Source organism: Seriola aureovittata, chromosome 11 (genome assembly GCF_021018895.1).
Source record: "Seriola aureovittata isolate HTS-2021-v1 ecotype China chromosome 11, ASM2101889v1, whole genome shotgun sequence".
Classification (NCBI taxonomy): Eukaryota; Metazoa; Chordata; class Actinopteri; order Carangiformes; family Carangidae; genus Seriola; species Seriola aureovittata.
Genome location: NC_079374.1, coordinates 5,978,211 through 6,000,500, shown reverse-complemented (window position 1 = coordinate 6,000,500; position 22,290 = coordinate 5,978,211). Strand labels below are relative to the sequence as shown.

Sequence of the window (22,290 nt, the reverse complement as noted above, 5' to 3'; positions counted from 1 at the left end):
AATATTGCTTACTCCAAGGGAGTTACTAAAAGTAGGCCTCCAAACTAGATAGAAAACAGCAGTTCTCAATGTGCAGCCAACTTTATGTCATTGGACTGCTTTTGAATGGGCCCGTGCTGCTGTTTAAAGTTTGCTGGATTCTTACTCAACCACAGGCACATACTGTCTATCCATATATATGTGTATGTATGACGAAATGTCACGGCAATCCGTCCAATCGTTGTTGAGATATTTCAGTCAAAGTGGTGGACGGACCGACCGTAGAGAAACACTGCCTGTGTGGCTGCGCGCCTCGGGCCGGGGGGCAGCCGCTTCGGGCCGTAACTCATTCCCTGTAGCAGCTCGGTCACTTGTGGATGCAAGTACATTCACGTGCAAAGTACAGTTCGTGCATGTCCAATTGCACACTGGCATAGAAATGAGTTTGCTCAGCGATCGTTACATCTTATCAATCGTTTGTTTTCATGCAAATTGAGTTCAAACACAGTTTATCCAAACTCTCGCTTACAATACAACACACGACCTTACAGCGACACCAGGACGTGCATTTGTAGTGCGTGACACAGAATTTGACGTCCTTAGTCCTCTATATTTAAAATCAATCCTGCAGGTCTGTCTTGACTGACTGACTATTTGTGGCTCTGAGTGGAACATGTACTCTCAGCTGATATAATAAGGGCCACTCACAACAACATGAGAATGAACTCTCAGAGTGAGCACAGAATAGCTGAACGTGGTCCGAGTGTTCAGTTGTGTCACTCAAATTCACCAGCGATGACACACACTCTCTCATTGCTTTGAGTGCTCTCTTGACAGCGTGTTGTGAATATATTTTGAATAATAAGCTCGGGCTCTGTTATCTTCATTGCTTCCTCTGGCCTCTATCTTACAGTTTACATCTTAAGTGGCTCCTCTGCCTCTGTTTATAATACTGTTTAATTATTATTATTTCATATGACAGGTAGACTCAGACATGGGCCAACAGTTGCTCTTTGTTCACTTGGTGTCTCTTATATCACCATTACGGCTTCGCAACAAGTCGTTTCAATGTCCTCTGACTGTAAATATGAAAAACAGTTCATCTGTAATTGAACTTTGTGTTGTCACTTATGGTTTTAAGGCTTGTAACAGGCATTTTTCACTTTTCATTCTTTAGATTTTCTGACATTTAATAGTCTGCACAGTTGATTTGAATAAAAATCAGACATTAATCGCCAATGAAAGTAATCATTGCAGCCCTATTGTAGATGCATTCAGAAATGCTGTACATGTCGGGATTAGAAAGAAGAAAATGTAATCAGACATGTTATTTCAAACAATATGTAACAGCTGATGCAGAGTATTTATAATTATAGGAAAAATATAGTGTATTGTTATTTAATAAGATGATCTTCTTAAAACAATTTCAAGAGAGATTTTACTGTGGAAAACTAGAATCGATATTTCTGATACCTTCTGAAAACGGAGTGTGTGTTACGGTTCAGCGGACGCATGTAATCAATGTCTGTCCTGCAATTACCTCCATCCTCATTCGTCCTCTGCCACCAGATCTATTCCTTCCTTCCCGACCAAATGTCGGCCTCCTTCTCTTGTCCTGATGAGTCTTAATTTTCCTCATGTGCGAAGGTGTGGTGCAGTTCAATCCATCACATTCTTTGTGTGAAATACAAAACAGTCACCTGTTACCTGGACAGAAACAGCTACAGCACTTAAATCCCTTTAAAACCGAAACTATCATCGTTACACCGCATTTGTGTACAGATTGAATGAAGTACATGTTAGTTAATTGCTGAGCTTTGGCTAACCGTCTTTATGCTAAGCTAAGAAAACCACCTGCTCACTGTGCCTTCATGATTAGCTTACGGACAAGAGAGTGGTTTTAATCTCCTCTTCTAACAAGCAACGAGAGGAGGATAAGTGTATTTAACAAAATGTCAAACTATTCCTTTTAAAGCTGAACTATTTCTATGAAATGCCATTTCACTGACAGACAAATTTCCAATGTCGGAATAAAATCACAAGAGCTTTGCTAGAGTTGGATCGTTTGGTGAAAGCAGCTGATGGTCCCAGCTGTCTAAAGTCAGTCTTTATTCCCTCTTGATGTTCCGATAAAATCAAACATGTTTAATATTATTGTAAGTTTTTAGTCTTGGCTCATGCAAACAGCACCAAACAGGAAGCAGCAACCCGAGATAATAGAGAGCATGGAGGTGAGGCTGGCGTTAAATACATAAGGGAGGCCATGGTAATTGGACACAAGGAAAATATCTTAAAAAATAAAAAATATAAAATCATAAATACAAGGTCCAAACAGTCATTTAAGGGGCGATTCATGACAATTATAATGTTGAGTCACTGACTTTATATGATAATAATGATAATGTAGAATTTCAGAGGGCAAAAAACTGTTTTTCTTCCTGTAAATTTGCATCAGGAGCATGATGGGAAATGATTTCAAAAGAATCTTGTCTTACGAACAGTGACCCTGCCAGTTCCACAGTCTGTACAAAAACTTCCTTGACTTAATGAGGCATTATCTTTAGATGTCAGAGGGTGTCAGGCGTTTTTAAAAAATCTTTTCAAAGTCTTCTAGTGAATGGTAGGCGTACGATTCTGCTCAGGTCACACACCACTATGCATGAATGTTATTGGTACAATGGGAATGTTTGCAATAAAGGCGAGCTTTTCTTTCTCTGTCAGTTTGGCTGTAAAAATGATGCCATCAAAAAACGCAGAGGTGTATCTGTTTGAGAACAATCCAGGTGGCAGCGGCCAAGAGAATGCATGATGAGTATTACAGGACGGGTCGTCCCAGGAGACACATTATTGTTTCTCGTCCTCCAGGCAGACTAGGGGACGCCTTCTCAGTCCACCTCTTTTCTCTCTATAAGCTCTGGGCTTCTCCAGTGACATGGTGAGCGTGTTACAGGATATTTGTAGCATTGTTTTTGACCGTGTAATAAGTCTGTGTTGGTTCTGAAGCCTTGGAGGTAAGATGGAGACTGAGTCCTTTCACCTCCTGGCTTTTGAATGAATCCGTGCATGCAGTTGTCATTTCTTCCTTTCGTCAAGGCGGCCGGCTGTACGCAGTTTGCGAAGACCTACCTGGCTATTAAAAAATGGATTTGTTTCCGGTCAGAGTTTTCAAAGCATCGGAGGAAAAATAGATTTGAGTGCTGGGTGTTGACATCAAAGACTGCCACAAAGCCTTGTCTCCTGTACGGCCGGTGTTAAAATGCAGGGTCTATATTTGGAAGAATCTCCAGTTAGCCAGTGTCCCCTCTCTGCCTCTTCTCTTTTGAAGCACGAGATGAAAAATTAAAGGTGCTTTTTCTTCTGTTCGTCGGTGGGCCTGTCTTTCTTCTTCAAAGGCATGACTCACAGAATGACCTTTTAGTTCCCAGGAGTTCAGTGTCTCCTGTGAGGCACGAGGACTGCTTGAAAGCATTTGGTGTGCCGCTGCTGAAGTAGAACTCCAGAAATGTTTACCAGTCAAAGGCAACTGTGTTTCCCCGCGTTCAGACTGCAAACCCGCACATGACGAGGGGTCAACTCAACCCGCGCTCAAACTGGGACTTCAGTCTGTTCCTGTTGGCAACGCCAGTTCACCAAAGCCGGGCATCGTCCGACCCGTCTGGTCGAGAGATGGGTCGTGAAGGAGAGTCAGCTGACACGGGTTAGGCCCCCCCCTACAGAGGTTTATGGGGCATTAAAGGGCTTCTTCTTCACATTTTGTTTCTGAACTGCGTACTTTGTTCGGTACTTTATGTTGTTGAAATGTCGGGAAGCGGTGATGTTGGAGGTCAGACGAGACGATTTAGGACATTATCACAATTGGTCCAGAATCCGATGTTTGAGTCTCTACCCAAGGTTTGTATCTTCAGTTGTTGTGAAGGGAAATGAAAAGAAAAGAAAATCTATCATGTCTCAGTGTGTAGCTCAAGGTAAGCTCAAACATTTGTATCAGACGTTACTTTCAGCTGCACACTGATCATGTTGGCTGGCATTAAAACAAAACAACAATCATCTAACAATGTTTCAAATGTTTTAAGAAGTGTCACAAGTTTTAAAAATTTGCTTTGATCAGAATTGACGAGCATGACATCACCTGTCACCCAGGTTCCTGTGATTGATATGTTAATGAACTGTTAATGCGTCATAGAGACCAGTCAGGTTGAGTTTGTCTGTGGAGCCACATTAGAGCTTGAAAAATACTTATGCAGGCCCAAGGTGAAAAAACTGGCTTGTATTCTACACGAATACGCGGCTTTTATGTATTTCTTCTTTGTGTATCGTAACAATTATCTCGCAGTCATTGGGTCCACGGTAACATTTACAGAATTCACATTGAATGATGGAATTACAACATTTCTATGTCATACCTGTAGAAACGAGAGAAAACGAGTCTGAGATAACGACAAAAAAAGAGAAAAGAAAAATGTTCAAACAAACATTGTGTTAGTTTCCAAACATGAGGCTACAGGTTGAACTGTGTCTTTGTGTGGCTATGAAATATTTATCTGTATTTGTTCTCTTTTTACTTAAATAGATGTATCTGTTAGTGGAGCATAGATATGATTTTCTAAAAGCAACACTGTCTTGCACCATTGCTTCTTTTCGATGACTAATGGATGAATGAATGAGTCCAGACCACAAACTGCATGTATTCACATTGTCCTGTTTAAAATATAGTAATGGATAATGTAAGTACAGATAAGTACTGCAGCAGACAGAATAAAAGGCTTTCAGTTTTTATTAGATAAGTTTCATTTAATGTACTTTAGTGCACTTTTCTGTTCTAAAGCAATAATAACAGAGGAGTCTATTAATAGCAGTTATATATAAAATATATTACATGACCCAATGCAACAGGGTTAGGGTTAGTTTGTTTTTGGTTCATTCAATCTGACCCTCAGGTTTGTTACTGGTTACAAAGGCATTAATTCAGCAGCTGACAGCTTTCGAGGTAAAATCCAGCAACAAATAACCGCAGGCTCTCACGTGAAAGACTTTCACTCTCTTGTACATTGCCCTGCAGAATGAGGCTGGCAGTGGGCTGCTCACAGTAATCAGCATGCAGCACATGACCTGCATTTATCCTTAAAGCGCACAATGTGCCTCAGTGTGCTAACTAAAGGGGTTGTACCCTTGTAATCAATTTAATAATCTAATCAAAAGTAAAAGTAAAAATCAGGCTGACACAGTCTTGCAGTACTTACCAAGGGGCAAAACAGTTAACAGAGGCTTGTTTATTTCTTACACCGACCTCTGCTCAAAATAAAGTTTATGGTTTGCCTCAGCAAATTCTTCCTGGAATTTTTTGATCTTGTGATCACAGAAATTTCAATATTCAACCAGATGTGGTGTTACATGAAAGAGCTTGCAATCTAATTTCTGTAACGTTTCTGCAAACAAATGGGAGAAGAGTCATTGCACTTGTCCTGCGTTGCTTAACCACAGGCAGCGTAATGCTTCTTACAAGCAGCGCCGATCCAGTTGTCGAACGATATCTGACATTTCAGTAGAAGTTAACCATCAGTAACACATAGTGATGTTCCTCAAACCAGCAATGTGATCCATGAGGCTACATGGGAGTGGTACTCGGTCTGGGAGTTAACACTGATAATTCAGGGCAAAAATGCTCTTTCTGACTATTGACAATCACAGGGATGTTCACCATGTGATCCACTTCAGTCCGTTTGGCCTCACTAATCAATAAGTATGAGTTTTATAACTTTTACTTGAAGCTGCACTAGAGATTTTCTAGAACCTTAAGACCTAACAACATGTATGAATGAATGAGTGCACCCCCCCCCCCAACATTGCAAATTTGTTTTTGAACACAACTTCGAAATCCCTAAATCTTATGTGGATTTAGCAGGGATTTTATTTTGAAAGGTACAGATCTCCTATAAAAAAAGGAATATTCTGTGTTTTAACAGGAAGTAAAGCAACTTTTTTGTGTGTGTGTGAATTGTATGTGTTGCTAGATTTAATGTATCGTTTTATTCTGGACTTGGGGACCATAGCAACTGAGGCTCTATCAGCTTCCCCACCCACATCTGTCCTGGCAGTGAGGGGATGGAAGCGGTGACTTTTTTCAGGTCACAAGTTCGCTTCTCAAACCCTTTAAGCCGCCTTGTTAGGGTGCATGATTGCAACTAACTTTCAATATGTGTAATCTATGGCACATTTGGATTACTGCTCTCTGCAGGCTGCAGAAATGTGACTTGCAAACATCACAGGGATCTGGTCGTTAGAACATTTCTCTACGGCCGCACTAGTTGCTGAGACAGTATCATATGGATATCCTTAACATGTTCCAGATGTTTTCAAAATGTGTTATCAGAAATACAGAGCTTCACATTAGCACAACACAGGACAGTGTGGTTTGGTTTGGTTTGGTTTGCTGACTGTTGCTTTTATTACTTGTGTGGGCTGGATGTTGGCCGCCAGTCCTCCACACACAACATGCCGGGCATCTCTGGAAGATATACGAGCATAAATGAAAAGTCTGTTGGAAGCATGGCGAGAGCGCAGAAGTAGAGGACAAACTTGACGCCTTAGGGTGGGTGCAAGAGACATTGAAAAAGAAAGGAGTGGGAGAGATGTAGGAGGGTGAAACTCAGACTGCTGGGTAAATATTGACACCTAGGATGTCTTGCTCTGTTGTTTTTTATGGTCTCTGCTGGCAATTATTAATCACCAACTAAAATGATGTTGCTCACAGATGAGCTGGACTGACACCTCTCATGGTTATTATCATTGTACCTTTAATTAGTAGACTTAAAGGAAATATATACAGTATATAGTATTTTTTTTGTGTGTAGTTGTTGCCCTGGGTGTGAAATGAAACCATGCACCTCAGAATGAGAACTGATGTATAAAATACTGTAGTCACTGCACGTCAGCTTTAGTCCAGCGAGGCTTCCACAGTAAACAAACGCAGAACACGAGTCCCCGGAGCTTCAGCCGTTAACGGAGCCGTGTTTTCTTCACTGGAGAAAACGAGTTGGATGCATGTGTCGAACATTTTTATTTATTGTTTTGAAACTATATAAAATGGAAAGTAACATTACATTATGGTTTCTTAAATGTTGTTTAATTGATTAATAATCCAGCATGAATTAATGGTCCCCCGACATTAGGGCTGGGCTATATGGTTGAAATCAAGATCACAGTAATAATACAGATGTTTTGTTTTTATATCAATATACATCTCTGTAGCTCTAAAATATCTATCCATCCTATATCCATACATATCCGATCTATACATTAACAGTGGTGATTAACAGGACACAAGAACTAACGTTTTTACTAAAAGGCAGAGTTGTCACATTTCAATAGTTTCCATCTGCATGAATACGGCTCAGATTCTGTAGATGTTGATTTGATTTGAGTGCTTAACAGTAAATGCCCCATCTGCTTTTGTCCTTCCAATACTTACTTGCTCAACTGGAAACAATGAAACCCCCACCCCCCCCCCACCCTCGGTTGTTCTGGCTGTTATTAGTGGTCAGAGGGAGGCTCCCATTGTGTCGTGTGTCATCTGCATCTCATGATGTCCACTAACGTGTCACATGAGGAATAGAACTCCTCTTTCAAGAAGCTGCGATCTTACACAAGTTTAACTCCGAAATGGTTTTGAAAGATTCTTCCATCACAAACATCTCGTATTCAGGAAACTTCATACACGGAATGAAGGAAATTACGCAGAAATCAAATTAAAATTTCAAGTAAATGAAGTTACTGTGAAAATGATATGTGGCTTCTCCACAGCTGCGTTGGGACGCTGTCTGTGATAAATCAGTGGTGTTGGCGGGGTCACATGTAAACAGGTTTTCACTCCGATCGCTCCATTAATCAGGCGATAACAGAAATATGCAGATGAGTAAAGAGGGAAATACCTTTAGGTGAACAGCTGTAATTGCCTGCAGTGTTACGTCACGTCTTCAGCTCTTTGTGTGTCATCGCTTCATCTGCAGCATCTCGCTTCGGGGGCATCGTTGCTGTCGCAGGTACTCAGTCATGTGGGGGACTCGGAGCTGAATTCATATCGTTGGTTGTGTTAGAACCATTTTCTATGATACCGACTTACCTAAGTGCTCTTGACCGTCTTTTGGTTCAGCAGCTTTTGAAAAGTATGAAAATGAGTCAGCGTGAGCGAGGCAAGCAAAACAATGCGCATGAATCACCCAGGGAAATGACTGAAATTGAGCTTCCCTGATTATGTATAATAAGTAAGTTTGAAAGGACAGTGATTTATTTACACCGATGACTGTCAGCAGAAGCTTCACCGGTTTTCCTCTGCTTGTTAGAGATGTGTGTCCTTACCCTGGGGATGATGTCTGTATTACACTTGGGAGCCGGGTCTTTCTGCTCTCACTTTCCCTCCGTGTTGAGGGAAAAGCCCATACGTTTCCAAATAAGGTCTTGGTGAGCAGTGGCAGTATTAATAGAATAAGACTGCTGCTGGGGAATATTTGTATTGACCTGTTGAAAGACTTTATCTGATGCATGCCGTTTCTATGGCAGTGTGTGGGCGGGATGCTACGAGGGCTCGGCGGAGCTCCGTGTGCAGCTGCAGCTGGCTCGCTCCACTGTAGGTAGCAGGAACCCACCTTTTAAATGTCCAGATTTAGACAGTTTGAAGCTGTTCTAAAGCAGGTGTGTGTGTGTGTGTGTGTGTGTGTGTGTGTGTGTTTTCCCTGACCATTTTCAGAGCCTCAACAATAAGACGCAGAGCTTTACACTAAAGCAGTCAGCCTCCTGCCCCCTGCGGTTTTTGTACAAGGCAACGATTCTCCCCGGAGCAAAAAAGTACATCCCTCTCTGCTGATTATAAACCTCAAACACATTTGTTATGCTAATAATCCCGTCATGGAAAAGAAAACATAATGATTTCTCTGTCAGTTTGTAGTAGAGTTTCATCTGTCACCGCAATATCATCTGTTTTATGACCTGTTTTTTTTAATACTTTTCTTTTTATGCTTTTTACTTGTATTTTTGATGCTTTTATTTCTCTTCAGCACATTGAATGACATCTGTGTATATAAATAAATGTGCCTTGCCTTGCCAAATATGAATTGTGCAAAGTCGAGGCTTTTCATCAACCTTTTTTTAGGAGTTTTAAAGTTTTGCAGCTCAAAAACATCTTTGGCACTGAGATTAAAAATGTGTGCATTAATATTGAACAGTATAATCTTGAACACTCTTACACAAGCACATTTAGTGACTGATGTGACTCTGACCTCCCTTTCTTCCAATCCTCATACAGTATTTTTGGCTTTTCAACCAAGACTGGCAACACTGAATATGACAATTTTCTTTTGAGCTGCTGAACGTGCTAACTGAGCTACAAGCTTGAGTTATAATAATGAAATTATTCTGCACAGAGGAAATCTTTTTTTTTTTTTTTTTTTTTGTATTAACATAAAATAGATTTTTTAAATATATTGTTAATTAATTGTACACCCTTGATAGTTTTTGTAGTTAATTGAATGAGCTTTCAGCTAAGCAGAGTTTCAGTTGGATAAGAGGCAGAAATACAGAAGAGTGACCTTTTCTAAATTCACAACCTTCTCCCTGTCTCACACCTCAGTTCTTTATTTTCCTTGGTCGTGCCTCACTTCCAGGCGAGTCTTCCACCAGTCACTCCTCCGTCTGAGTGTGCTTGGTTTTCGCACACAGACCTGCTGAGGGGTTTTTGACTTGATAAAGACGTGCTGTGTTTGTTCAGTTTGTTCCGGCAACAGAGAGGCCCGTGGTGTGAATGTGATTCAGCTGGCTGATTCAGCCCATTAAATAGCTCTATGAAAAGAATGGGCTGCCGGCTTTGGCTTCCTACTGGCTTCCAGTCCCAGGACCCACTGTATGCCTGGCACTGAATGGAAACAATGTCTTTTAGCACTAGTACATGTGACCACTCGCAAGCGGTCATGTGCCCAATGTTGTGTTTGATAGGTGGAAACTTGGACAGCGTCTATGAAACCTGAAGGTACTGATTTGCTGCAAATTAAATATTGGAGTTTTAGTGGGGCACACACATGCAAGTGTGCAACAACACAGGGTTTCCCACAGTAGTTCAGCCCCCTCCTGTTGGTCCACTAGCTTCTGTTACTCAGTACATTTACATGCACGCAACGAACCAGGTTACTCAGGAAATTGGATAGTATGTTTACATGTACTTTAGTAAGTCAGTCCATGCAGCAGGTCGGTAATCACGTTCTCCCCCAACCCAGAGCTTATGTTGGAAACATTTCTCACTTCATGTGTATGTTTGTCTGACATCCAAGTGAGTGGACAGACTTTGTAGGGAAAGGTGGATGCTGACTTATTTAGATTTTCTAGGGGTGTTGTATGAGTTTCAGTCTAATTTTAGATGGAATTATTTTCAATACGAGTATGAATTCCTGTGCGTAACTGACTTTCTCCAGGAGAAATCTAGCAAAGCAAATCAGGTTCATCAAATCTCCTACCCCGATTACCAAAGCCAGATTTCTCCTTTATACAATGTTTAAGAAATCAGGTTACTGCAGAAAGATGATTTGTAAATCCTGTCAAGTGCATGTAAATGCAGTTAATGGTTTTTTCTGAGGGTCTGAGGATCTTATGTCAGACTCTTTCACACATGATTTCAGATGCTCAAGAGTATAACCAATGGCTGGAAAATGTTCTGTGTGGTTGCTCAGGGCTCAATGTTTGGTTTTACTCAGTTCACAGAATCATCTTTTTCCCTTCCTTTCTGATGCTAGTGTAGCTTGTGTTCACCGTATGTTTACTAATATGGACGCCTTGCAATAAATATTGAGTAGACTATGTCTGTTTATTGGCCCTGAACAGATACAGTCCAGACTGTAAGTACTTGGATGCTTACATGTTTGTTCTTCAGGCTCTGTGTTTCAGCACATAAAATAACGGATACTATCTTAAATGTGCCAAGTCTCAGCTTTCATTTGAGCAGGTTTACAACAATATTGAAAAAACGGTGTGAAAAAAAGACATTTAATACATAGTGCCCGAATTGTAAGTGGTCAAAAGTAATCGGACACTATTGTCTATTAAATGTTTCTTGGGCCTCCAAATCATCCCACCTCATGGAACTGTCATTTATTCATGATTTCCCTGCTGATGATGCAACGGGATGAATGCAGAGGTGCACAGGAGCATGCTGGGAGCTCGGATTCGGTGTCAGAACTCATTGGACGACATTTCATCATTCAGCCAGACACTGATCCTAAACATAAGGCCAATAAGGAATATCCCTGACTGTCCGAGTCAGTCACCTGACCTCAGTTTGACTGAGCATGCATTCCACTTGCAGAAGACCAGAGTGCCAATTTTATGTGCGCAAGCGCAATGACAGGTACGAAGGGGGTAGGTCTTTGGCATACAGACTATGTTGGGTGTCTCCAAGCACACCAGCTATTTTGTTTCATGTAGGAGCGGCAGAGGAGCAAAGTGCAAAAGTGCTGGCTGAGGTTGAATATAAATCGGAGGGTGCGGTGGTGACTCTGCCGCTGATAGAGTTTATTTTGGATAAATCTTTAACATTTAACACAGTATCAGCTGGTAGTCTTGTCATTTAACAAATATGTTGGAGATCACCAACATCTCAGATAAGGGCAAGTATCTGGTCAGTTTGTTCTGCATCAGAGCAGTTTCACTGATAAGCGCACGCTAACACTGTCTCTCCTATCAAAACACACAAACATTAAAGCAGGTAGTACACGAACTGGCTCTGGCTCTACTGAGCCCCCTAATTAGGGAGATACTGTCTTGTCAGGGCTGCACAGGGATCTTCTGATGGATGTTGTGTCAAAATCAGGAGGAGAGGGTCGAGACACCCTGTTCCCGCCGCAGACAGGGAGGCGCACATGAGTGGAGCTGCCGGAAACAAAGAGCGCTTTACTCTCAGTCAGAGGGCAAACGGCTGCAGGCCTGGAAAACCTACATCAAACACTTTGTTTCTCTCTCACCACCTTCGTCAAGCAAATCAATATTTTCATTCTGCATATTTAAGGTCTAAACAGACTGTACTTTTCATTTAAGGTTCATTCAGACTTTAGCAATCGTCCTGTACTAAGTGTGTCCTGAGATAAATGTTTTTGACTTTGTAACTATAGGGAGCTTGAAGATGTTTCCAGTGGTAGTGCGGAGATATACCTGGAAATAGGTTCAACCAACAATTATTTATTCAATTAATTAGCAGATTATTTTCTCAATTAATTGTTTGTCTATAAAATGTCAGAAAACATCCCTGAGCTCAAGCTGACACCTTCAGATGTCGTGTTTAGTTCAATCATATTCATGTATGTTGATCGACAAATCAATTAATCAACTGCTTGTTTCAGTTCTGCTTTAGTCGTAGAGTTCAAAATTAATTTACACAAATTAAATTACTTTGTTATTGTTATAAATATAAATATATATATATATATATATATATATATATATAGATGAGACAGAGATAATGTGGCTGTAATGGCAGCAGGCTTTTTATTTGTTTATTGCAGTTATAGGCTGAGCGTACTAAAGTGCCTGATTCTAAAATGATTTCAAGTCCCTGAGATGTCTATTAGCTCGCTCTTGCGTTTCAGCACCGCATTACCCAGAGATCACTTAGAGGCTACAGATGTAATGTTTTGTGATGTTTTCTTTTTTTTTTTGCTTCAATATTCTGTTGTAGCTTCATTATACAAACAGGTGTAGTTTGAGTTTGTGCAGGTAGCAGTCCTCTTTGTACTTCGGTCTCTCCAAACAAAACGTCTGTTACTGCTGAAATGTAAAAACGCAAAACCTACCTGAGAGGCCAGGTGTAGATCAACACGACATCAGTGTTCTCAGTCTTGCACCAGATTCATAAACACCTGTGTGTTCTGTGTTAGAAACCCAGAATGTCTTCTGTAGCAGCGCAGACTTCACTCAGTGCTATACAGTAAGTCGTTTTTAATCTACTAAGTGATCACACATTAGCAGGTCAAATTTAGATGCGTATACAATGTGTTCTATTCTCACATTAACTGCGTGGTAGATGTGACAATATGTAAATCTGTGTATTTGTGCTTGAGAACAACATGCAACACATTTACTCTATAAATGTTGAGACCGTTGAGAAGCTGCCCAGATACTCTCTGTGATGCTGCCTTTCATCTTATCTCCGCACATTTCTGTATCGCACAGCTCGCTCGAGTAACACGTGGAGCCGCTCTCACAGACTGCCAGTCGTGGCTGGAAAAGTGTTATGTTTGTATCACATCTGGCTCCAGTTTAAAGGTTTGACGAAGTGGGTAGACTCCCTGTTGTATTGTTTTACTATCAGAGGGGATTACAATGAACGTTTACTTATTTAATTCCTTAAAAAATGGATGTTGGCTCAACAAATCTCTCAGCAATGGGGGATTTAAAAGGGATTTACTGTTTAGGGTGAAAAACCAGTTGTTAGTTGATGTTGGTAGAGAGCAACAGGAAGGGAAAGGGCACGAGACATTTCGAGAGCATGAGTCTTTGACCTCTGACTCACATGGATGCCCCCTTCTTTGCGTCCTGACTGTTTCTCTCTCACCCTCTTCCACAGATAGTATCCAACGTGCTAATCTTCTCCTGTACCAACATCGTGGGAGTGTGCACCCATTACCCCGCCGAGGGCTCCCAGAGGCAGGCCTTCCAGGAGACCAGGGAATGCATCCAAGCTCGCCTCCACTCCCAGAGGGAAAACCAGCAGCAGGTGAGAGAGAGAGAGAGAGAGAGAGAAAGCAGAGATTTATGGTGACGGGAGACAGGGATGTAAGAGCAGAGGGAAGGTTTTATTGGAGATTAAATTAAATAGACTTGTCTATTAAAGGAATACTTCACTGAAAACCTAGGTCTTGAATATTAAACACTCAACTCCTGCAGGCTTAAACGATGGCTCTGAAAAGTGTGAACGGTAGCTTGCTCCTTTGTGGAGCACGGCAGCTGTTTAACACAGTACCAGAGTCTATACTTGAAATATACTGAAGAATGGGCTGAGTGACATATTTTTATTGCCATTTGAAAGGAAAAAGTATTAGACAGGTTTCCCCTTCACAAATTGATTGTGTTTGCTTATTTACTGATCAATTCAGCTTTAGCTTTAGCTAAGCCAAGATATGGAAGACCAGTGTGACATGGCTGCTAGTAGCAGTAATAATACTAACCTGCACTACAGCACTAAGTGTGTTTGTTGATGGTGAACTGATTCCTTTGTTTTAACACTGCCTGTTTAATCCCTGCAGCTGCAAGAATGTGCCAGGATATAAAATGTGAAAATACTCTGCATCAGACATCCCTGCGTTGTTTATATGCACATTACAGGCACACGTTTGTATGAGATTCGCATGTATTGTATTTATAAGTGTCGCTACAAGAGTTTATAAGTAAAATTGACTGTATGCATCCATGTTAATCCCTGTCATACCTTGCATCTGTTTGTGCTATTTTTCCAAATAATTTGCAAAGCAATGCATTTTCCATCACTTCGCCTCCTCTGTCAAACCTGAATTACAAGTACGCGGCAGCCGAACGCACACTTACCCATCAGCCACGCATTGATTCCAGATTCTTACAAACTGTTGCCCTACTCAAGCCATAACAAGCAATAACAGTGAGCTGTCACAATAAGCCACGTGTTCCTCCCTCACCGATTGAGGGCAAAAGAATCCACCAGGTTATTAAAATCCAGATCTGATCTAATTGCCACAGCGGAGACGCAGCTGAGTAACGTTGTTATTTTGTTTTCAATGCTTCTCAAACTGGACAAAAAAAGGCTCTAGCTGACAATTTGTGGCTGGTCACTCCGTGCCGGGAGGGATATACTATAGAGGCACGCAGGCAGTTATTGAGTTGAACTTATTGAGGCATGTTAGTCACTCTGCCTCCCCTCTGACAGTCAAAGCCTCCACCTCTTAATTTACTTATACTCTTCCACTGAACTTACCCCCCCTCTCCCACGCTTTCCTGCAGGAACGCCTCCTGCTCTCAGTGCTTCCCCGCCATGTTGCCATGGAGATGAAAGCTGATATAAACGCCAAGCAGGAGGACATGATGTTTCACAAGATCTATATCCAGAAGCATGACAACGTCAGGTAACGTCAGAATGGGATGATGAGGGGATTATAGGTGATATATAAATATATATATATAAAACACTTCTCTTTTACAATCGTACAATCAATCATGTGTTGGCTCTCAAAAATACAATACACCCACACACAAAGATACACACCATCGCATGTTTTCCTCATCCCTCCTTTTTTATGCAGAAGTTTGTTTAAGGCTGCATTTACTGATCACAAGAAATCAAAGAAATTTGGTTAATCTAATCACACAACAAGAAGCTTTTGTGATCAGTAGCACTATGGTATGTAACCGTTACATAGTGAGTGTTTTGGGGAAAAAAAATAATGTACTCAACTCCACTGAGTCATATGACGATCTTGAGTTTTTAAGGTACTACAGAATCTGATTCAGAAAAGCCAGAACTCTGAAACTGAAACTTGCCGTAATAATGCACATGAAAGTGAGTGAAATGCTCATTATAACCATTAAATGCAATCTCTCTGCTGCTTGTGATTTTGTTTACAGACAACCAAAATGATGTTATTTTTAATTCGAATCAGACCTGTTGAATTTAATTCTCAAGTTTTAAAAATTTTAGGTGCAACTTAACTGTAAAATAAACCACGATTTAATCCAGGTTAATCCTGAATGGTACAGTCCACCCACAGACAGGGGCAGAAGAGGAGGGAGAATTGCAGGCGTTGCCATGACAACTGGCTGCATGGTATTTTCCCAGAGTATTTTTTTTTTTTCACCTGTCTCAACATACAATATCAGTAACCATACAGAGAGTAATAATGTCATGAAAGTATTGTACACTGAAAATTTGAATAAATCAGTTGCTGGCCGTAAAGCAAACAACCAAGATTCAGGAATGTAAACCAAATATTTTTTTAACCCTTTACCTTTAAGGAACCTGTATGTTTCATTTCAAGGGATTTATTTTTATAAGACCTTTTTTCGGCCTAAAAAGGCTTAAAAAACGTCAGGAATTTATAATATATTCCAAAAACCAGGATTTGTGCTGACATTCAAAAAGTCAAAAAAGTTACTGTCACACAATTGTATTTGCACATTTACAGCATTTCACTGTAAATCAAACAGAGTTCAGATGCCTGAACTGCTTTGCCTTCATAATATTAAATGTTGGCACGTACCGCTGTCAGATAGTGTCAGTGTTCCCTCTTAAGGTTCAGTTTTATAAACATTTGCCTTTAATGGATACGAAATGTTTTTTGATACCAGACTAAACACTTTCAGAAAGCTGAAACACTTCACATTCAGTCTGGTTCTGCTGGAGAGTCGCCAAGTGCTTGCTCATTGTGGGAGCTGTTGGGTTTCTTTCTGTAATATTGTGAGGTCTTGACCTAACCCTGGAAAGTTCCTTGAGATTCTGCACGTTGTGATTTGGCGCTGCACAAATAAAATTGAACTTAATTGATGTGTTTAGCACTGATGGAGAAGTGTTGATGTTATTTCCTGTTTCCAACACCCCCCCCCCGTCATAGATCAGGGATCATAGGGAAGTAAGGTAAAAGTTTAAAACATAAACTATTTGTTGTAACAATGTCGCATATATACAGTATCTGCTGAAGGGCAGTCCACACAGAAAGTGTTACTGACTATCTCACAAAACAGATCCAAGGTCCTCAGTTTTACTATGTCTTGTTAAAAAAAAAAATCTATTAATCAATAAATAAGAAGAATGCATTTTACCCCTGTATACCTTATTATGGAGCCCACCTGAAAACTATTGCTGTTCAGTAACTTTCTGATCTGACAGCCTTCATCTCGCGGCGGCCAAACGCAGGTCGAGGTGGACTGAGCGAACGGATGCTTCCCTGGTGTTTACGCACTGCTGACATCTTGTGTTTGATGTGGATTCCCAGAACGTATGGAATTTCCATCATGTGATGATAGGTGGTCATATATAAAGAGAGATCATAACCCCTGACTCTGTTTAAAGATGGTCTTTGGTGTCTGAGGTCAATGGCCCCTTTTGATGTCTGTCTGGTCATCCACTGACTCCTGGTTGATGACTTCGACCTCTTCCTCGTCAGCGCAGCGGATGTTGCTTGTTTCTGGTTTTCATTCAGTCTCTTGTCTCTTATCCAGGGTCCTTACAGTTGCACTGTTGTGTTATCTTAATTGAGAGAGTACGATGTGGGTTTGCTCTGGTAAGTGTGAACACTGATCATTAGAGTCAGATCATTATACACTGTGTTAACCCCACAGGAGAGTTGCAGTTGAACAACTGTGGTTAGGTTTTGCACCACCTTGTGGTGTAAGAAAGCACTGCACCAAGGTGACTCAGAAACTGACTTGTTATCTCTCTCTCTCTCTTTGTGTGTGTGTGTGTGTGTGTGTGTGTGTGTGTGTGTGTGTGTGTGTGTGTGTGTGTGTGTGTGTGTGTGTGTGTGTGTGTGTGTGTGTGTGTGTGTGTGTGTGTGTGTGTGTCAGCAGCGTTTCCAACTGCGGAGTGAGAGTTTTATGGCCTGTAGCTGTCATAGTCAGCTGGCAGCCCAAATCTCGATACAGAATAGATGCTATTGAAGCCCTTTATCACTTTGATGTGTCCCTTTTTAATCCTCGGGGGCATCAGGTCACGTACTTGGAGCTCTTGTAGACAAAGGTCTTTTCATTGCCATTAAAGCGATCACTATCAGGAATTATCCTTTTTATTTCTCTAAGTTTAAGAGTTCAGTAGAAGTGAGAGTGCAGATTGTTTTTTTGGGAGTGGGCAGAGGTAAAACATTAGGAAGTTTCCAGGGCATGTGACAGAAGTTACTGTTACTGAAATCAATGTGCACTGAGCCACATGAGAACTTGTGAATAAGTATGCACACACACACACACACACACACATTCACACATTCAGCCGTTATAACAATGCAGTTGTGTTTTTTTGCAATCAAGAGGCAAATACCAAGAATGTCATGTTGGCTCTCAGTGGATGTGTCCATTAGTGAAGCTGTCAAGCCTAAACCAAATTGAGAAACCTGTAACTCATTCTTACCTGTGAAGAAGTTTTGCCTTTACATAATTAGAAGAGGAGAACTGACAGAAATCTGCACTTAGTTTGGTAGATTTGTCCTACTGTAGACTTTCCTGTGAGTCACTGGGGAGCAGGCGGCACATTCGCAGCATCCGTTCAGCTTGGCTAATTTCTGTTCTGTGGTCATGAGTGTGTGGTTAATGGCGAGCTAACCAGGTGTGACTAGGCCTGTCGGGGAGCGAGCAGTGGCTTTTGGTAATTGGGGCTCTGCTGAGAGTCCGAGTAACAACAGGAAGAGAAGTGACAGCTCCCACTGCTCCAGCTAAAGAGTAAGAGGGAAAACAGAGGAAGGTGGAGCGGCGCAGAGGGAGTTACTGGAGTTTGTTGCTGCACTAGATACGCATGGAGTTTTCTATGTTTCTGTATAATTAAGTTAATAAAGTAATTAAGTTCTGAGCACTGAAAAACAGGAACCAGAATAGTTCATTTTTCACAGAGGAACTGTAACAGGCACATAATTATACATTCAGTTGGTCGAATGGATGGGCTCATTATTAGATATCCATGGTGCTCAGACAATGTGTCCTACTGACTTTGGTGATTCCCTAACTTTTTGTCTAGCGCTACCATGAGGTTGACATTTGTGGTTTTGAGTGAAATTTCTCAAAAACTATTGGATGTTGTACCATGAAATTTTCTACAATCAATAATGTTCCTCTCAGGATGAATTGTAATTCAGTTTTCATGTAGCACAATTATGAATTATTATAAATTATTATTATATTATTTCAGATACTTGAAACTAAACTGAACTATATGTAAGATGATGAACATTGCACCTGCTCAACATCAGAGGAAGTCTGCCACTACACTCACCTCTACAGTAGCAGAGCGCATCAGACAAAGCAGCTGCTCTTCTTCTTCTTGGATGTCTATGATGATCTACTGCACATGTAATAGTGGACGCTGTTAGCGTGGCTGTAGACTTACGCTGGGAACACACTACCTGCGTCGCGTGTGCGGAGCAGCTGAGTTCCTGCGGCTCACACGCATGTGTGTGTGCTCACATGGGCTGCGTGTCAGCTGTGTCGCTGCTACTGCAGCTCTGTCTTTCTACATAGAGTTTGCAGGCTACTCGAATGTTGGCTTTCTTTTCATTATAAATTAATTTCTTAATTATTTTTGACAGAAAACATCAGTAAAGTGCCACTATCTCCACATGCAGCTATTAAAATGGTTAAAAAATATATTTGTATTTTTTCATGTCTCTGACATTCAGATTCAGCCTAGACATTGATAGCTATGGTGGAAGGTGTTATTTTTATATAATGTTGCTAGTATGTTCTAAATATGACATCAATGGGTCTTTTCTCTGTCTATTTTTGTTAGCTGAGAGGCGTGAGATGCATGTCACACGGGCAGTGTGTCCACTCTAACCCGTTAACATGGTTGCCAAAATGGAAACAAAGACGTTTCGCAGCCGACACATACATACACACACACCATGTCACGAGTGTGTTCCTAGCCTTAGTCTTATTTCTGTGTAGCTTAGACTAAGTCCTTTTGAGGCCTAATAATTAAATATGCAAGAATAATATGGATATGTAAGATCTACCTGCAGTCTCAGTCATTTTTCAGTTTTTTTAGGATTGTACCAGCTTAAAACACAAGAGTCAAATATTTTCTGCTTCAAAATGTCAAGTCATGAAGTCAAGTGTTCTTTAGGGAGTCAAGTCTTTTATGGTAATTAAGTCCTACTCAAGTGTCAAACCCTAATTTTTCTTATTTAAGTTTCCAGTCCACAGCTGTCCTACTCTCTCTCCATCTATGTCCACTCTCATAGGCAATAGTGGGAATTAGCAGCAACACTGCATGGAGTGAACTCAACCCAAATTCAAGGTATAATTTGCACCACTGAAGGTAGGCTTTTTACTTTACAACAAATAGTACCTTACTTACTTGGGACGTCTATGTGGTTGTGGCCCAACAAGAATTTTTTTTTTTCCCTCAAAGGTAAAATTCTGCCCACCTTGTCCTGAGAGTTTGGCATCCCACTTGCATTAATCCTCTGGAGTAAAGTCATGTCCTGTGGCTTCAGCAATGTGGCCAAAATGTGTGCTGACTAAGGTATTATGCAAGAGGGCTTTGGGGCAGATGTTTTGATGCTGCCGGGTCGCCCTGTGAGTGTTCAAGAAATATTCTTAAAAAGAACGCCGTGACTGTAGCTTTTGTTGCTGTTATGTAGGCCAGCAGCACCCTGCAGAGAGAGACATGGAAAGAACATTGCATAAATTAGAGGAACTGAATTTACCTTTGTTCTCCACGTTCTAATTGAAGTAAGGACAAGAACTGACACTGTCCAGCGAACACACATGGTTTTAGTGTGTGTAATGTAGTTAACCATGTGCGTGTGTGTGTGTGTTTTGTGTGTGTTACATAAGGCTGTTCTGCTGATGAGGTTGGAGCCAGGCCTGCGAATCTGTCCGTGGTCGCAGACGGCAGCAACGCATGCAGAACACATACAACTTACGAGTCAGCTGATGTTTGCTGCCTTTATACACAAGTTAAGCTAAGATCACTCATCTAACGTGGGTGACAAATCACACTAAAGGAATATTTAACCCATGAAGTGTTGTACTTTATTACCAGATGATCTGTATCCATCTTGAACAAGTCTTCAGATGCCAATACATGCTGTAGTATGGCATAGGGAGGGCAGCATGAATATATACTGTTTGCAAAGGGGCAGAGAAGGAGTTCATTTAGTGGGAGCAATAAGGTTGGCCAAGAATCTGAAAGAGAGCGAAAGCAAAGAACAGGAGATGACGACAGTTATGGATAGGATGAGTAATAGATAGCAGTGAATGACATGATGAAGTTGGGAACGAAGGAAGAAAAGCTGAAAAAGTCTGAGCCAGGCAACGATTAAAAGGACGAAAGAGTCTGTGTGTGTGTTTGTGTGTGTGCGTGTGTGTTTTCCTGGCTGAGGTTAGCGAGCCACCAGCAGAGCTGTAGAGCTAAGCAGCTGGGGGCAGATAAAAGGCAGCTGGCCAGTGGCAGTGCTAGTGCCAGACGAGAGGGGATCACAGGGTCAGGCAATGCCAGCGCAGCACAGCTTTGGTTCAGCTGAGATTTGACCCAGAACAGATTTTGCAGCAGTGGCTCTGCAAGCAGGAAAAGGAGACAGCCTATATCCAGTTGTACGCAGATGTTTATTGCATGTTTAGTGGAAAAGGGCTGTTGGTTGAGCACCCAAGCATTTGTACATGGAACAATTATTGCAACATTTGAAGAAATGTTTCCTGCAGTGTTTGTAGTTACTTGTATTTACTCTTCTTTTAAAAAACAATTCGGGACCATTCTGGAGGTGACTGTTTTCTCCAGCCTGTGGTTCTCAGTTACAGCTGAATTCATCACTAAAGGCTCTGTTTGTCCCGAACCCAAAATATAAACTGATCTGAAACCAAAAGCAGAGTCACATATTTATCTCTAGGGCATTCATCTTTTTCTTGAGCTTACTGTGTGTTTATCATTTGAAACCTTTTCATGTCTGTGTTGTTATCAGTTCTTGTTCAGCAATCGTTCAAAGAGGGACAAAAATGACTTGAACGCAAGTTAACCCTTCCACTGCAGCTATATTTATTCCATCAGATGCAACATTTAAAAAATGTCTGACGTGCTTCTCCTGCAAGACTACAGGTCCTCTCAGTTCAGGATCGTCTCTGCAGTCACTGTCACTTAGACAAAAAGCAAACCTCCTCAGGATTTAACAAGTGACTCATCACCACGGTAACCATTAAATGGGACTTAAAGACCCCAGGTATTTTTCTCATATCCTCTGTCACTCTGTTCCTTTTCTCCCTCATCACCCACTGTCGCCTCTGATGTGGGAAGTGGCCTTGCTCTGTGCTTCATTGTGGCAGCGGAGAGTGAGGGGAGCGACTGATAATCCATCAGGAAATCTCTGCATTATGTATTTGGCTTAAAATAGATTCAGTATCTATAAGACAGAGAGGATAATGTAGTTTTTACACTGCGAAAATACACATCCTAATATTTTAATCTAAAAATCTAACTTGTTATTGAATCTCAAAAGCTCATTTAAGTCACACTGAACTCACCTATGTTCAGTCCATTCAAGGTCTAATCATCCATTTTCAAACACTACCACAGTGATTGTGTATTGATCTAAACGCCTCCAAAACATGTGTGACCTA

The 22,290-nt window shown here is 41.1% G+C and overlaps 1 protein-coding gene across 2 annotated transcripts in view; it reads left to right on the top strand.

Annotated features, from left to right (window-relative positions):
• adcy5 (adenylate cyclase 5) overlaps positions 1–22,290 on the top strand; it is a 92,987-nt gene that overhangs the window by 26,489 nt on the left and 44,208 nt on the right. For both annotated transcript variants that reach the window (XM_056388834.1, XM_056388833.1), the window contains exons 2-3: positions 13,577–13,726; positions 14,983–15,104. In XM_056388834.1, coding sequence (XP_056244809.1) covers positions 13,577–13,726; positions 14,983–15,104 — 272 coding nt within the window. The remainder of the gene's footprint in view (positions 1–13,576; positions 13,727–14,982; positions 15,105–22,290) is intronic.